This window comes from Falco peregrinus, chromosome 1, assembly GCF_023634155.1.
Source record: "Falco peregrinus isolate bFalPer1 chromosome 1, bFalPer1.pri, whole genome shotgun sequence".
Classification (NCBI taxonomy): Eukaryota; Metazoa; Chordata; class Aves; order Falconiformes; family Falconidae; genus Falco; species Falco peregrinus.
This window is the reverse complement of record NC_073721.1, coordinates 43,494,017-43,511,672: the sequence shown is the minus strand read 5'-3', so window position 1 is coordinate 43,511,672 and position 17,656 is coordinate 43,494,017. Positions and strand designations below refer to the sequence as shown.

Here is a 17,656-nt window from a genome sequence, read left to right as displayed (position 1 = left end):
CGGGACTCATCTCTGCCCATGGGGCTGAAGGGCAGCAAGGGGAGGAGAGGGAGAGAAATAAATATCCTGCAGGAGAGAGGCTGGTGGAGAGAAGAGGGAGAAGCAAGTTGAGGAGGAAGGGATGGAGGGAGCAGGACAGCAGATCAGATGAAGGTTTAAGAAGTGAGCAAGAAGGGAAAAGGAAAATGCTGGAGCTGATGTGAGACAAGGGATTCATGCTGAAGGAATGGGAATGCATGGAAAAGAGGAGGCACAGGAAGGCAAAACGCCTTGCTGCAGCAAGGATGCGGGTGGCCTTGGATGGGCCGCAGGGACAGGGGCGGTGAGAGGGCCTACCACCAAGAGAAGCCCACAGCCAAAACAACGAGACCCAGTCCAGCTGGCGGTGGGGGGTCAGAGAGGACAGCACGTACCGCCTGCCCCCACCCCAGGACCCTCTGCTGTGGATGGCACAAGGTGACTTGTCCCAGCATACCCTGCTCACTGCCAGCTCCCGCTGTCCCCTTAGCACTGCACTGGCAGCATCCTCCATCCTGCAGCTTCCAGAATCCCTCACCCTCCCACCTCTAACTCTGGCACCACTGACGAAGAGCACCCTGGGGTGAAGGGGGAGCAGACTCAGACACAGCACCCGTGCACAGACAGGGTCCCCGGGGTGCCCCTCCACCTCTGGGTGAACCCGTGGCAGGAGTGGGAGGGACACATTGACACAGGGACACACAGCCCTCTGGAAGATGGCTGGGGCTTCTCTCATTTGGTTGCTTCACTGGGGTTTTGTTTGTTTGCTGGTTTTCCCGGCGCCTCTGTGGAAAGCACAATGCGGGCTGTCCTCCAGCTGCAGCTGATGGGGCCAGCCCTCCGCATGAGCCAGGGGAGTGAGGGAAGGAGGCTGCTGCTGGTGAAACACAGGCTCTAGCTCCCCAGGACAAGGAGGCACCCCAAGCGAGCCTGGCAGGGCTGGCAGCATCAGCAGGGCTGCGGGGGACAGGTGAGGAGGAGGGGGACACCTTGCAGCCAGGGCAAGAGAGGCAGGGTGGCATTTGCCACCTGGGCACAGGGCCAGGAAGAAGAGCTGGTGGTGAGCAGGGTTCATGGAGATCCCCCAGATCCTGCTGGGCTCTGCTTGCTTTCACTGTTACACCCTTCCCCACTGGCTAACCTACCTCTTGTACCCCAAAAGGAACCATCTTCTTGTGGATTGCTGCTGGGAAAGGCATCTTTCTTGCCTGAAGGAAACCACTTTCCCACTGCTCTCCCTGTATCTGCAATGCCTCATCCCAGCACTGCCTGGGACATGCTGATAACAGCAGGTCAATGTCTACACAAGAATTGCCCAGTGGAAAGAGCAGGCATGAATGAGGAAAGGATGCAGGATGAGAAAATAGTGGGAGAAAGGGAGTTTGGGGAAAGAGCTGCAAAGAGAGAGGAACTGAGGTATAGAAATCAGGCATAGCTGCATGGAAGAACCAGAAGGGTTGATAGAGGGGAAAGCGGGAAGAAGAACAAGAAGTAAGCAAGGAAGAAAAGCCCCCATAATGGACTTGGGCACCAGGAAAAGCACGGGGGGCTCTTTTGCCCACGGATATGGGAAGGGGTTGAAGCACCATTCCTGGTGGTCACAGCTCCATGTGCTAGGATTGCTTCCTGACCTGCAGCCCTCTGTGTCCCACCCACAGCTGCTGCACACTGGCTTACTCCAAGCATCTTAATCAAGTGCAGGCTCAGTGCTAGTAAGTGACTTTAGGCAAGTCTGTCATTTCTGGACTTGAGACTGGGGTTAGAGGGCTGCGGAGGGGGGCGGGGGGCAGCAGTGAACCAAGAAAGTGGGAAATCAATCTCCATAGGATTAACACTGAAGATCTCGCAGGAGGCAGAGCCCAGCCCCAGGGAAGGGTGACCTCCAGCTTGGCTGGTCCCTCCTGGAGTAACAGTGACCTCCTGTGGCTGCGGGACTGTCCCGAGGGGCTGGTTATTCCCTTCCTCTACACAGGCGTTTTGCAAAGCCACACTGGAGCCCTGCAGGGCTTTGGCCACCCCTCACACAGCTTCGGCTGAGATCAGAGCCAGGAGTGAAAGCCTGAGGTGATGTCTGGCTCCTAAGACCCCTCCACAGGACACATCCTGCACACCTGTGGCTGCTGGGGTGGACACTGGCAATGACTGTGGCCCCAGCTGCTTATGGCACTGCCTTCACCATACTGAAGGCAGGGAGACACAGGTCTGCCAGGGCTGTAGGTGATGGGGCAGCAGGATCTGCCAGCTCCATCACTGACACCATCCTGAAGCGTTCCCCCCCAAACATGCACATGAAAACACTGTCCTACTCCCAGGAACCCAACATTTATGCAGAGATGGAGGAAGGCAGACTTGAGAGGTGACTAAGGCAGGATCACAGCAGTGGAGCTGGTCCACCACAGCTCACTCACCTCCCTGGTATCGTTGTCCTGGATCAGAGCATACAGAGGCACCACTCGGTTGATCTCCAGCAGAACCGGCATAGGGCTGAGCTGCTCCTTGCCAGGGCGCCGGCACAAATGGCAAGTGGATGGGCAGCGCCCTTTCTCCTCACAGTGAATCTCCACACCTGAGATGAGGTGGTCATCAGAGAGCATCTGTGCTGTCAGCAGGCCAGAGAGATAGGTGATGAAGGGCATGGATTTCAACTCCTTCTTGTTCCCAAGCTCAGTTGTTTCTGGTTTAGAGAGAGGGAAGAAACCAAACAACATTAAATAAATCTCAGCACAGTCCATCTTCCCAAACCCAAACTTTGCAGCACCCAGGATAAATGCAGCTGCTAAAGGTGTGGAGCAGGTGGGAGCAGGAAACCAGAAAGGTCAAGGAGAGAAGGAGAAAAACAGGACTTGCAGGTCAGTGCTTAGGAGTGGGTAGAAAGTGCGAGCATTTCCAGACAAGCACTTCTAGAGTGACAGAACTGACCATGTTCTCCTTCTTCTTTTTTGTAAATTGCATATTCGCTTTCTGCACTTCAAAACAGAACAAAACCACCCAAGTACATTTGCCTGCCAAAAGGACCAGGTCAAAGAGCTGAGTGCCCTCACACCTGTGCCAACACCAGCTCTCCCCGGTCCCTGTGGTCCTTGGCTCTCTGTTTTGGATTACGTTATCCAAGGCACTGAGATGGATGCAAAGGAGGCTGCAAAGAGCGGGACTGTGGGATGAAAAAGATGGATGCAAAGACTACACTGTGGGATGCAGCCCGTGGCAGAGGGGGTAAGCAGGTACAGGAACAAACTCACCACACAGGGAATAGATGGAACAGACGGAGGCATTACCAAACCCAAACTGTCAACATTCTGAGGAAACATTCAGGCCTTTGAAACCCATTGTGAAACTTCCTGGTGGTCTGAACCACAAGGCAATACACCTGGAGAGCCTTACTTTGTCCTGCCTTGGTCCACACACTCACTAAGGACATGGAATGTATCGCACCTGGTGATACCCTGAGCAAAGGAGACAGGACTCCCATCTTTGTCCTGGACACTTCTATTTAAACTCTGTATCCACAGATGCTCCTCTTGGGTTGATCCAAGAGAGAAGGCCCACCTTCCAGAACCTGGTGACAGACCTACAGAAGAAAAGCCTTTATCCATCCTGTGCCCAAATAAGTCTCCCAACACCATGAGCTGGATAGATGGCTGTTACCTCCAGCAACAACTTCTCAGTCCCACGAAGGAGCTGTAGAGGAATGGGGATTGTCTCAATGCCCTCAGCTTGCAGTGACACGCAGCTGATCTGGCAAGGCACTAGTCAATTAGAAACACAAGTAGACACAGTATTCATTCAGGACTCCCAAAGCCCTCCAGGCTAGGGACAGCCCTTCCCTGCTGTCTGGCTCTCAGGGAACACTTCTGTGTGCGGGATCAAAGCTATCACGGGAAGAACGAGCAAATTCCAACCAACCCATCCTTCAGTGGAATAAAAGGCGGGGGGGGGGGGGGGGGGGGGGGGAGTTGATAAGATAAATTAAAACAAGGCTGTGAGGAGATGTCTCAATATCTAGGGACACAACGGTGTACACAGACAGGAAAAATGAGACTTGGAGAGGGTTCTTGGAGAGATTATTTTCTAGAAGAGCAGCTCCAGGCAACTTCAAGCCTTGTAAGGAAAAGCCATGAAGATGGATGGGAGTAATATTTTTTAACAGTGCTACTAAACTACATGTAGAAGAGACTATGACACTTCTGGGCTGCAAAACTTCTTCACCAGAGCTGAAGCAGTGATTTCAGAGATCCTCCACAGGGAAGTAAGTTTTGGAGCCAGGCTTTAACAGAGAACATGAACACAGAGCTGAAGAGAAAGTGGAATCAGTTATCTCATGATTGGCAATAGGATATCAAACCTCCCTTCCTCAGTTATTGGCTTTATTGTTAAGAATTGTAGACCACTAGCATCAAATGTGTGGATGTGTCTTTAACAGAGGCTATGGCTTAGTCTAAGCTTAGCTAAGGCTTGTCTGGAGATGTGGCACACAGTTTCAAGCCTTTCTAAAAGGCCTTCTGAAAATCATTGCTCAAATCACACATACAGGCTTACACCAAAACCTGGAAGACCTGGAGACAGTCCAGGCTGGGTGGGCAGCGTGGTCCAGTTGCTACAGCCCTGGCCTGGGAATGCCTTGGAGGCTCTGTTCCAAGCTATCTGCTCTGTGCTTCTCCCCCCGTGTCACCTGTCCTCCCTGCATTGAAGCACAGGGCATACAATGCACGTGCACACAGTGCTGGTGGGCTCAGGTGCTCTTCAAGTACAAACAAGCAGGAAGGAGAGGGATGAATAAGCAGGAAGAGCAACCTCCCATGGTCCTCCTCAGTTATGGTCTGTGTTTGCAAGGAGCAAGCTGAGGCAAGTAAGGAGCAAAATAAACATCTGAGCAAGAATTTCCCTCTGCAGGAGAATGCTGACCCCAGTCTCCCTGCATTGCCCCGTGCTGAGGGACACCCCCGACTGATGCAGCTGTAAAAGCTGAGATTCACGCGTTTGCATTAGCCGCCCCATTTGGGGATACAGATGAAGCTGTGTGCAGCAGTGCTCCACCAGACACGTCACCATGGGGAAGGAGAGGATACGGCTTCCCCGCAAATAGGGGGCTAGATTTGGAGAGCCATCTTTCAGCACCCACCCTGACGCCACAGCCCCTTTAGCAAGAAAAGAAAATGAACACAAGTTCATCCAACGTATCCTGCACCACCCACCGCCTCCTTTGCCCATCACTCCCAGGAAGGGGCACTGTAGCTGGGGTGGTGGAAGTGGTGGTTTCAAAAGCTCTCCAAGGACTAGGGCATGAAAGCAAGCATTCCTCCTTTCTCCTGAAGGAAACCCAGAGGCAGCAAAGCCATTTCAGGAGCAGCAATCATCAAATGGAGCTGCACAGGGGAAAGCGTAGAGGTCTGCAAATAAAGTAAGGTAGCAAACTGTGTGAGTAGCGCAGCTCCACTTCCATAGCAGCCATGCACTCAGCAACAGAAGATTAACCACGGAGCCTGGTGACTCATGGTAGACTTGTCAGCAGAGCAGACTCCATAGGTAAGGTAGAAATGGCTGTCTGCATTTAATCCTCTTTATAACAGTTGAAGCCCCAGTCACTTTGGGGAAAAGGAATCCTTTACAGATTGGCTTCAGGGGGATGCGAGGGGTTACTGTAACCGAGCTTACTGGTTCAGCGTGCTGGCAAGGGATCCCCGATTTTCTCTTGTACCAAAAAAGCTCTGGGTACAACTCCAAAAGAGGAAAATGAAATAGGACATGGCTCAGCAGAGGGAGACAGGCTTCACTGCCAGATTGCCAGCTCTCATCCAGACAAGCACTTGGAAGTCATCAGCACTGGATAGCAATTCCTGGTAGCTTTTGTGAATGAGCTTTGGGGGCTTATGTACAGTCCTAACAAAATAATCACCCCATTTCTGCTATTAAAACCTGTCTGAGAGTGCCAGCTGCACACCCTGCTTGTAAGCCAGCTCCTCCAGAGCCAGGGAGAGCAGCAAGGAGGAACTGCTGCTCCTCATCTGCTTGCTCAGGAGGTGGAAAGTATCAGCTCCAGGTGCCCCATCCCTAAAAAGCTGGCAATTTTCTTGATGGAGACTGTGCTTCCTGCTCTTCCCACCCACCACTCACAGCATCTCAGACCTGGGAGGTATCTTCCCCCAGAACACACTCCTTTACTCCTGGACCTGCCATTGCAACTGTAGCACAAAGAGAGGAGGGGTCAGGGTCCCTCTATCTCCCGCTCTCCCACCTCTCAGACGAGTTTTGGTTATCTGCACAGCTGCCTGCATGCAAGGAGCGGGTTTGGGGGCCAGCCTGCTCTCCCCACAGCAAACCCGACAGTGAACTGGAGAAACCCTGCGTATTCCTAGAGGCTTGGTCTGGCTTTTATTACCTAGTCACTGTACAGCATTTGTCAGTGCTGAGGCCCAGATGACTGGCTTCTTGAACAAAAATACTGGGAGCCCAACCCTGTTCCTGATGAGGTCAAAGGAATTTTTTGCCATTGGATTGGAGAGAGTGAAAACCAGACCTTGCAACCTACCATTGCAATGCCATCTCCCGCTGCCAGTGAAGCCAACAGAAACGCTCCTGTTGTCTTCACTGCAAGCTGGGTCCCTCCTAGAGGTCCTGTTCTGGCAGGAGGATGAGGTTCTGCTGCAGGGGCTGCAGTGCAGCAGCAGCAAGGATAGAGGGATTCCTTATCAGCCCTTGCATCTGAACATGCTTTCACTAACACTGCTGGCAACTCAGTTGCATCCTGGCAACATCTGTTTGGAAGCACAGCACTGCAGATGTGGTTAGATGCATCACAGCAACTTGTGGGATTTATTAGTTTGTTTTTTTGTCTGAAATATGTATTAAAAAAAAAAAAAAACACAACAAAACAAATAAATAACAGCTTTCCACCAAGCGTCAAGCCTTGTGTAAGAAAAGGAGGATGAGCAGTGCAGAGTGCGCAGAGGTACTGCTTGCCTGTTGGGTGCCTGGCTCTGTGCTCCACCAGGATTAAATAACCCCACAGTACGAGGTGACTGCCTGCACAGCGTGCAGGGGTCCCTGCTCGGGATGCAGCAGTTGCAGATGTGAGGAAAGGCTTACAGCATTACCAGCAGCACCTCCTAGTGCCTGGACAGAAGGGAAGTATGCTAACACCACTACTATAACAAATAACAAAAGCATAATACCTAATTCTTTTGTATTGGGAGTGCTGTTTTGTCTTGAGAGCTCCCAGGAGATGATGGGTTTGCTAGTGGTCCAGCATTTTATACAGCACCTCTTTCAAAAGATCCTAAGTTATTCCAAAACTAGGAATCACTCCACTTACCACAAGAATGCAGCCACATCAGGGGTAGGATGTGGTAGCTCTTCAACAGCAGAAATGCTCAGAACAAGGAGAGGAGAAGCCTCTCCAGCTGAAAGTATAGAGGGAATGTCAGGAAGAGACCCAAGAAGGGATTCCTCCAGGCTCAGCAGTTAACCCCAATGACACCAATGGGCTGCTCAGCTGGGCCTGGTTTAGAACTCAGGTTTTGCATTTCACACAAAGAAGAGGTAATTCTGGTCCACCTTCCCTTCATACCACCCTCCGTCCGGACAGACCTAGTGCCACCACGGGCAGGGCAGTGTGGATTTATGTACACATCCACTGGAACAGGCTGTCTGTTTATTACCTGGTGGAATAATGCCCCATTTGTCAACAAATCCATTGAAAGGGAGGTAGAAAGAAAATCAATAGATGTATTTGGGAATTTCTCTTGCAGTGAGATACTGTCAATGTGGTAACCACCAGGTCTGCGAAGAGCTGGACACTTAACGCTGCCCACTGTTAGTGATGGGAAAACGCTGCTCAGGGCTGTGGGGAAGGTGTGGGTGCAGATGTCGGGGGGAGCCAGCAGCGCTCCTCTCTCACATACGTTCACGGGTGCAAGAAAGGTGGTGCCAGCCCCTGCCGCTGCCCCGGAAAGGCCATACCAGCAGTGGCTTGTGCTGACCCACCAAGCGGCCAGCACCACCTGCACCCCAGGGCTCACACAGCGGCTGGGGAACCACTGCCCCATCTTTCGGGGTACGCCTTTTGGGGAACGCAGCCATCCAGCGGCATGGCCTCCCGGGGGATGCCTGGCTGAAGGCATGCTGGCAGCCCGCTTCGGAGGGACGCAGCACACGGCGCAGACGCCGCGGGCGGGCACGCCGGACCCGCCGAGCCCCCGAGCCGCGGGTGGGCGGCGTGGGGCCGGGCGCGGGGCAGCTGTGGCCGGGCGGTCCGTGAGGCCCTGCTGCCCTCTCGTGGCACCGCGGCACGACGGCTCCGGGCCGGCGATCCCGCCCCTTGCTCGGCCACGGCCACCCCGCAGCCCCCGCGCCGGGACCCCCGGGGCCGCATCGGGAAGAGGAGCCGGACAAGCCCCGTGCGTAACATCCCCGAGCGCCAACACGGGATAATCCTGAACGTGACGGTTTGTGACCCCGTTTCTCCTCCCGTTATGTCCGGAGAGCCCCACGCTGCCAGCTGCCTGCCAGCCTCTGCCCCCCGCCGCTGCAAACCCTGCTCTCCTGCTGATGCTCTGACCGCTGCTCCCAGACAATTAATCCAACTCAATTAAACACAGAACCCTGCAGACTCTCAGTGCCCTAATGCCCAACCTCAGGGAGAGCCAGACAGCTGCACTGGGGTGCCTGTGGCTCAGCCACACACATGACCCCACAGAAGCCCCTCTGCCCTGGGGCTGATCCCCAAGGTACCGGCAGGGAGAATCCGGTTCTCGTCAGACAGGCAGGCTCTGCGGTAACCTCGGCTTCAGATGTGACATTTACAGACTTGCAAGCCTGTGGTAGTAAGAAAAAAAAAAAAAAAAAAAGCCAGGAGAGCTTTTAGAGACCACTGATAAACCTCTATAAAAGGGGACAGCGCAGGCATCATCGATGAGCTCACTTTGTCAAAGGAACCAGCTCTGCAGAGCCCTGCACGGCCCCACTGCCACCCCGCTGCCTGCACTGTCTCCCAGGAAGAACAACCAATGTCCTGCCCTGCTCATCCGACCCCTGGCAGCATCTCAGTCCTTGCCCCCTGCCTCCAAGCCACTACAGCCCGGCAAGGATGGCTCCATGACCCCCAGACTGCAGGGGCGGCTGCGTAAGACCCCTGTAGCAGCAGCTGGCTCCCTCCCTGCTCCCACGCACCCGCATGCCCATTTCCTGTGGGCTGGCTGACATTTACCAAGCCCTGCCAGTTGGATGGCCAGCTAACAGCATGGGGCAGCCCCTCAGGCCAGGGGGCAGCGTGATCAGGGTCTCAGGCTGAACAGCCTCCCCATCCTTCCTCCTCACAGCACAGGCTTCCCATATGCCAACAATTGGGTAACACCATCGGCTCATTGTTACCACCTCTAACCAAATCCAGAGTCCTTTGTTTTCTCCCCAGGATGCATTAAAAGCTTATTTCCTTATCCCTACCGTTATTTTTCCCTCACACTGTTCACTTTCAGGTGTGGGTGGCCTCACAAAATCGGCCAGACCACCCTGGTTCAATGCTTACGTCCACGTTTATTCACTGGAAAATGCACCAGGAGCTGAAAGAGCATTTCCCTAGTGACGCCAGGAAGCAGGGCTGAGCCCCATGTCCCTGCTCTGGGCACAGCAACACCCCCAGGGAACCGCTGGTGATCGAGAGGGTCCCATTCCTGAAGCACGGCATGAAACAGGAGACCGTAAATCTCACTCATTTTCTTTCGCAATCCTGGTCAGGCTTTGCATCTGCTCTCCCTGCCTATGAGTGCATCTGCTGCCCACGTTGCTGATCCCTGCTGGTCCTGATTGCTGCTCAGATGTAGGTCCCTTGCAACTGAACTATTCTATTCTATTCTAAATAAAGCAGAAAAAACACCAAAAACAGAAGGCAGCAAGAATGGCTGCATTATGCCAGTGCTCTCTTTAGTGCTGTTGGTAGCTGCTGGAGCAGGTGAGCAAGCAGCACCAGAAATGTGTTGCAGCTTTCGCTGAAAGGTCTGGGCAGAGCCCTACAGCTGCCGGTGTGGCATCGGCTGTGCCGCTCTCCTACCTGGGCATGCAAGCAGAGAGGCCACACACAGTTTACGGGAAATGGTTAAACCAAGGTCTTGCCTCCTCCGCAGGCAGCAAAGTCCTCTGAGCCTTCAGACCTCCACATCAGCCCTCAAGCAGGGCTGACTGCGAGACACTGCCTGGCTGCTGCTGGGACCAGCAGTGCTGCCGGTGGCACTGGAGCCGTGGCACTGCTCGTGGCGTGGGTGAAGGACATGGTTCCCTGGAACCTGCCTGCCCAGGCCTGGGCTTCTCCCTGCTCCCACTGAGGAAACGCCAGGCCCCGACATTTCTTGATCTGCTGTGCAGCCTCACAAGATTACACTAAAACTGGTTTCTCTGCAATCTGTAAAGCAGTTTCATGATGGCTGAACAAAAACCGAGCTGGAAGGGGGATTCATGTTACTGATGGCCCTTGCACCAGCAAGACCCCAAAAAACACCAGGGCAGAGGAAAGCCACAGTCGGGTGGCTAAAACCCTGCCTCCAGCTACTGCTGCCAGCCAGACTCCCTGCAGTGTGAGAGCACATCTGATGGGTGGAGGGGTCAGAAATAAAAGGCTGAAGGGAGGAGGAGGAGGAAGGAAGAGTTATTCTACAATTAACGACTCCAGTCATTAGCCCTGCGCGGGTGTAATGGAGATGGCAACTTTTACTGCCTCCCAGGCATGAGCAGATGAGTCAAATGACCAGGCAACAGAAGCTCTCCTCTGATCGAAAGCAAAACCTGTAACTGCTCAGTGCCCCACGAACTGGTAATTCCCTGCCTGTGCTGCAGCAGCTGCACTGATCGCTGGCCACCAGTGCAGAATCAGGGCCACCATGGCAAAAGAGTTAATACCAACCGGGACGTGCCAGGAGCAAGCCCTTGCACAAGCAACCACAGCTACTTATCTATTCCCTGATGGTATTTATGCGCATCACCCAATCAACTGATTACATTTGCTATTCTCCACCTAAAAATAGTCCTTTTTGTCCTGGGAGTCCACGGGCTGCTCCAACCAGTTTATGAAATGAACAGAGACAGACAAATTTCCAACGGCTGACGCCAGGCCCGGCGCAGGCCTGGGCCCGCCAGCAGGGAGGGCCTGGCTACTCCCTCAAGTACCGCCTGGCCAGGGGAAGGCCGCAGGACAACCGGCTGGTGGGGAACCCTCGCGTGATAAACCGAGAAAAATAAAGAGAGAAGGCACGTTTCTGTTTCCTCGTTTTTCTTTTAACTTTCCTCGATAGAAACAGCTAGGGCACGGGCGCGGAGGCGGGAGCCCAGCCCACCGGGGGGCTCCCTGTGCAGGCAGCTCCCCGAGACCCGGCATCGCGGGCCCCCCGCCTGCCCCTGCCGGGTACATCGGCCCCCCCGCAGTCTTCCCCGCAGCCTCTCCCCCCGCCCCGCTCTGGCCTCCCCGCAGTCGCTCGCCGCCGCCCCGGCCCCGCCGCCTCCCGCGACTCCAACTCCCGGCATGCTCCGCGGCCCGGTGCATACGTCACGGCGGCGCGGCGGCGCGGGGCATGCCGGGAAGCGGCGCGCGCCCCGGGAGCGGCGGGCAGGTATGGCGCACCCCGGGCCCCGCGGCGGCGGCGCCCCCTGCAGGCGGGGCGGGAGCGCGGGGCGGCGGCAGGCGGGACCCCACACACCCCCACCCCCACCTCCTTCCCACCCCGGGGCGGCCTCGGCGGGCTGGGGAGGGGGGCGGCCGGGCCGGGAAGCCCCCCCTGGCCCCCAGCCGTGCCGTGCCTCCGCGGGTTGGGAGCTCCCCGCCGGTGAGGGCCCCTCGGGGGGCCGCCCCTCCTCAGGCCGCGGCGGGCCTTGCCCGGGCACCGGAGGCCGCGGCGGGCGAGGGGGGAGGGGGCTGCTCCCGCGGGTATGGCGGCGGTTCGTACCGGGCCCGGCGGCCGGTGAAGCCGCGCCCCCCCACCCCCCGGCTCCGGTAGCACAGGGGCTCGGCTCGGTGCGCGGGGGGGGTGCTGCGAGACGGCTGCTGCTGTGGCCGCCGCTGGCGTTGTCACCGGGGCTGCGGGGGGGTCACGGCGCCGGGCTGTGCCGCCTTACCCCGGCACTGCGCTGGCCACCGACCCCAGCGGGCCACCCCGGCGTGGGACTAGCGGTCTCGCCGCACGCACTCACTGAAAACTACAGGTTTGCGAAGAGAAACTACAGCAGGAATTTTTTTTCAATAGAAGGAAACCAAATTCGCATTATTTCCCAATTTTTCTAGCTTGAGCCTCAGCTGAGGCTTTCCCTGCCACCCTGCTCTGCGTCAGGGAACTGCCTTGGGAGGGACTGATGCGCGAGAACAAGGGGCTGTTAAGGAAACTTCCTTTAAGGCACGGCCGAGTGCGAGATAAAGATAAAAAGTGCAGCAGTAAAACTAATTTCACACGACTAAGGCGCATGCTGCTGTTCTGATAACAGGGGGTTACATGAAAAGAATGTCATACAAATCATCTTTATAAAAACCTGACTTAAACCTAAACAAAATCCCTTCCACCATTGTTCTTTAATGAAAATACTTGGTTTAAAGGTAGCTTTTTACATAACTCAGCATCTGGTGTCTGTGCTGCTCCCTCATCCCTCCCTAAGCAAGTCTTCTGATATATTTCCAAGGAAAATAAGAATAATGGATCTGGTATCCTGTGTTTCATTTTTAAAAACCGTTTTAACATACAGACTTTTCATCCCTCAGAAGAAGGTTTCTGCTCTACATGGCAGCGCCCAGGCTTCTGCTTACCCAGCTGAGATATACGCTAAGAATAAAAGGGGAGCACATTCAGCACACACGGCAGCAAGCGTCTGGAGTGTCCCTGCTCCCTGGGTGCTGGGGATGTGATACTCACTGTGCCACCATCGAGCCAAGCATCAGACCCCAGCTTGGTACTTGGAGGTTCTGCTACACCACTGAATACCTGCCTGAAATACGGGCTTTAAAGGACTGTGAACTGCAGCTGATAATTTATTTTTTTTTTCTTTTCTATATGAACATAAAGAACTTTTCTTCGTTGCAGTTGTCATCTTCCACTTGAGCAAATGGGAAACTGAAATACACTGAACCTTTCTGTCTGAAACGTTCCCGAGGATGAAGCAGGCAAACCCAGCAGGGAAGCGAGAATGCTGCACACATGCAGCCATTATTCAGAAAAAGCTGTCTGTTCACATCCTTCTGTGACTGTCTCTTCATTTTAAAGACTAACTACTTCATTCTCCTCCTCTCCCCCTAGAAGAAATGTTTTCTTCCCCACTTCTTTTAATGGCTAAGCAATGCAATAGCAAAGGTATTGAAAGCCAGTCTACTGAATAATAACTTAATGATGTAGCCCTGTGCTGTTCCTTTTGAATGGATGGCTGCTTTAGCAAGAGAGCTGCTGGGATCTGCTCCCTGCTGTGAGGGATGCGAGGATGGAGGAACCTGGATTGAAGCTGAACAGCAACCAGAGTGGTAGAAGACAGAACCAGAATACAAGAATGAGGTTAACACTGCGAGATTGTGAAAAAAGGAGGAATTATATGCAGTTAAGCTAAGTTCAGAAACTAATAGTGACACTTGTAGTACATAGTAATGAATGTTTGGAGTTGTCTGTTAACTCCTTTATTGCTAATACCTGCTAGAACACTGCTGCGTCAAGCGGTGTTTAGTTGGCATGCTGAAGCATGATGCAGCACGGCAGAGGTTAATGGAATACACCGGTGTAAAATGTTCACTATGTTTTCAGTATGTACAGTCTCATTCCCAGAACAAGTGGAAGCTGACACATCATTCCTTCTAGTTTCACTTTCTGGCAAACGTATGAAACCTTGAAAATTTATTTTGGCTATCTAGAAAAGCAGAGTAAAACAACCACATTCATTTCATTCGTATTTGATGTCACATCTGAATGCAGGTCTCCAGAGGTGATATATTAATGTCCTAAAGCATTGCACCATCTGGTTCCTCTTTTGATGCACCGCGTTTTGAATGCTTGGTTTAATCTCCCTGGGTTTCAGTAAATTATGTAAACTTGGAGGCATGGCAGCAGGAGATGGGCACCATGAGGAGATGATTCAGTCATCAATATCTATTGGGCTTCCTTATTGCTGCCATTACACTTCTTTCAGTTCTACTTACAAATTTTGCAAGTGAATAATTCATCGCACTAGGAGCTGCAAGTTAGTTTTGGAATTTGCCCACTCTGAGATTAGCTATGACTAATCCATTCTTTCCAAATGTGGAAAAGCTAACTGGGCTTCTTTTTTTTCAGGGTTGGGTGATAAATCAGAAATAAATTGCATGTATATGTAACTGCTGGTGATGACATAAATCACATTTCCTTTTTTCTTTCTGGACAGAATAGGAGCACCTTGGAATAGATGCGAGTACAAGACTGCACCAGCTAGAGCTGCCTTGGAAAGCCATGGCTGCTGCCCCTCATCTCAACTCAGATGCACTGCGAGAGGTCCTGGAGTGCCCCATTTGCATGGAGTCCTTCACTGAGGAGCACCTGAGACCCAAGCTTTTACACTGTGGGCACACCATCTGCAAACAGTGCTTGGAGAAACTCCTAGCAAACAGCATTAATGGGATACGATGCCCCTTTTGCAGCAAAATCACGCGGATCACAAGCTTAGCTCAGCTGACTGACAATCTTACTGTGCTGAAGATCATAGACACCGCCGGACTGGGGGAGGTGGTGGGTCTGCTCATGTGTAAGGTCTGTGGGAGAAGGTTGCCAAGACACTTTTGCAAGAGCTGTAGCTTGGTTTTATGTGAGCCGTGCAAGGAGACATCACACGTGCCCCAAGGGCATAGAGTCATTGCTATCAAAGAGGCTGCTGAGGAGCGTAGGAGGGAATTTGGTACGAGGCTTGCCAGACTTCGGGAGCTCATGGATGATCTGCAGAAAAGAAAAGCATCTCTGGAGGGTGTTTCAAGAGACCTGCAGTCTAGATACAAAGCAGTTCTGCAAGATTACAGCAAAGAAGAGCGCAAAATCCAGGAAGAACTGGCCAGGTCACGCAAGTTCTTCACCACCTCTTTGTCTGAAGTGGAGAAGGTAAATAATCAGGTAATGGAGGAGCAAGCTTACCTGCTGAACTTAGCAGAAGTGCAGATAATGTCTCGCTGTGACTATTTCCTTGCCAAAATAAAGCAGGGAGATATAGCTCTCTTGGAGGAGGCAGCAGACGAGGAAGAACCAGAACTGACAAACAGTCTCCCAAGGGAGCTGACCCTTCAGGAAGTTGAACTCCTTAAGGTGAGCCACGTGGGACCACTGCAGATCGGGCAGGTGGTGAAGAAACCCCGGACCGTTAACATGGAGGAATCACTTATGGAAACTGCAGCATCCTCATCGGCATCATTTAGGGAGCCTGACTTGGTGCAAGAAGAGGCCAGCTGCACACCGAATTCCTCACCAGCCAAGCCAAGGATGCCTGAAGCAGCCACGAGCATCCAGCAGTGTCACTTCATCAAGAAGATGGGCTCCAAGGGCAGCCTGCCAGGGATGTTTAATCTTCCCGTCAGCCTGCACGTCACCCTGCAAGGTGAGGTACTTGTGGCAGACAGAGGCAATTTCCGAATCCAGGTTTTTACCCGCAAGGGCTTTCTGAAGGAGATTCGCCGGAGCCCTAGTGGAATCGATAGCTTTGTATTGAGTTTCCTTGGAGCAGACTTGCCCAATTTGACTCCCCTTTCTGTCACCATGAACTGCCATGGCCTGATAGGTGTGACTGACAGCTACGATAACTCTGTCAAGGTCTACACCATGGATGGCCATTGCGTGGCCTGTCACCGCAGCCAGCTAAGCAAGCCCTGGGGCATCGCTGCCCTGCCTTCTGGGCAGTTTGTAGTGACCGACGTGGAAGGGGGGAAACTCTGGTGTTTCACAGTTGACCGCGGCGTGGGGGTAGTCAAGTACAGTTGCTTATGTAGTGCAGTGCGCCCAAAGTTTGTCACCTGTGATGCTGAAGGGACAATATACTTTACTCAGGGGCTGGGGCTTAACTTGGAAAACCGGCAGTACGAACACCACTTAGAAGGAGGCTTTTCAATTGGCTCTGTTGGCCCAGATGGGCAGCTGGGACGCCAGATTAGCCACTTCTTCTCTGAGAATGAGGATTTCAGGTGCATTGCTGGGATGTGTGTTGATGCCAGGGGTGACCTCATTGTTGCTGACAGCAGCCGTAAAGAAATCCTGCATTTTCCTAAAGGGGGTGGCTATAATATCTTAATCCGGGAAGGACTCACCTGCCCAGTCGGTATCGCCATTACTCCCAAAGGGCAGCTGCTGGTGCTGGACTGTTGGGATCATTGCATTAAGATCTACAGTTACCATCTGAGAAGATATTCCACTCCTTAAAGGCATGTCTCTAAGCAAAACCTCTTTTGGCAGCAGAGATTCTTCCAGCCGCGTTGCAATCTGATGGGAACCGGCGTCAAGTATTCGGAAAGATTGTGCCATAACCGAACCGTCATGTTTTGTGTTTAGAAACAAAATAGATTATGTGGTGGTGGTCTGCTTATTCTTTTTCTTTTTTTATATAAAATCCATACAATAAAAAAGAACAAGCATGAGGGAAAGGATCCATCCTGCTCGAGTACTTGTTTCCTGCTAAATGACTGGTCACTCCATAAAACCTGTCACCTCTGTGCATCACATCTCCTACACTTCCAGCTTCAACCACTGTATCTTTCTTTGTGCCATGAACGCTGACTTGACTGCTCTTGAGCTTCCCTTAGAGAACCAGAGAGGCAATCCTGTTCTTGCTGTGGTATTTGCAAGGAACTGGGTAGCAGTTGTCTGGGCAACTACTAGATAAAGCAGTTTCCCATTGCAGCACTGCATAAAACGAAATAGCCCTCTTCAGCTGCTCAGAGATGGAGCTTTACTTTCAGACTGATGAGGGAGGGTTTTCTCTCTTCATTTTTCTGGTATTCAGGAGATCGCCCCTGTTGTGCCATTTGTGAACCATGTCTGTGCGATGTGAAGTGAGTACTGTGCAATCATGGGAGACTGAGCTGAGCCAGAAAACTGCCCTCTGATGGCAACAGGGTTTTTATTTCTACTAAGAGTTCTGCTAGGTAGAAGGGGCTAAAAAGAGAGGGGGTTGGAGGAAAAAAAATGAGGGGAACCTATGGTTGATATTTACTGTTGTTTTACTATTAAATGTATCCTGGAAACTGTCTTTGGAAGGTAGGTCTGGTATAGAAAGGTTCGTGGGGAGGGGGTAAGGGCTGGGGAAATAAGACTGGGAGACTGTAGTAAATGAGGTTAGATGCAACATACTGTTTTGTTCACTTGCACTTCACTATTTTGCATTCCAGACCACTGCATTTAGGAATAGGTTTCCACTCATCTGCACTTAGTATGTGCAAGCTACTCGCTGCTGAGAAGGAGTGTGTGTGTGTGTTTGTGGTACTCCTTCGTTTTTATTTTGTTAATACTTGGAAGCGTGTCCATTGGTGCATTGCTGTTTTTTTCCCTTGCACAGCAAAACACTACATTCCTTAGATATGTTTTTTTAATATTTTTTTTTTACGGCACCAGCAGGCACCAGAGTTCATGTTCATCACGGCTTTGGGCCAAATGAAGCACAAAACTGCAGCTGTGTGAACCAAGGCCCC

General features: G+C 52.6%; 2 protein-coding genes across 2 annotated transcripts in view; one reads left to right on the top strand and one right to left on the bottom strand.

The window, feature by feature from the left end:
* Positions 1-17,656, bottom strand: part of ASTN2 (astrotactin 2) — a 354,170-nt gene that overhangs the window by 100,725 nt on the left and 235,789 nt on the right. Inside the window, exon 17 of the mRNA XM_055802618.1 lies at positions 2,427-2,692. Coding sequence (XP_055658593.1) covers positions 2,427-2,692 — 266 coding nt within the window. The remainder of the gene's footprint in view (positions 1-2,426; positions 2,693-17,656) is intronic.
* On the top strand, positions 11,639-16,615 carry TRIM32 (tripartite motif containing 32). Its single transcript, XM_027778191.2, is given in 3 exon segments — positions 11,639-13,526; positions 14,383-14,418; positions 14,420-16,615. Coding segments are annotated over 3 exon segments (2,079 nt in total). The 5' UTR covers positions 11,639-13,455; the 3' UTR covers positions 16,392-16,615.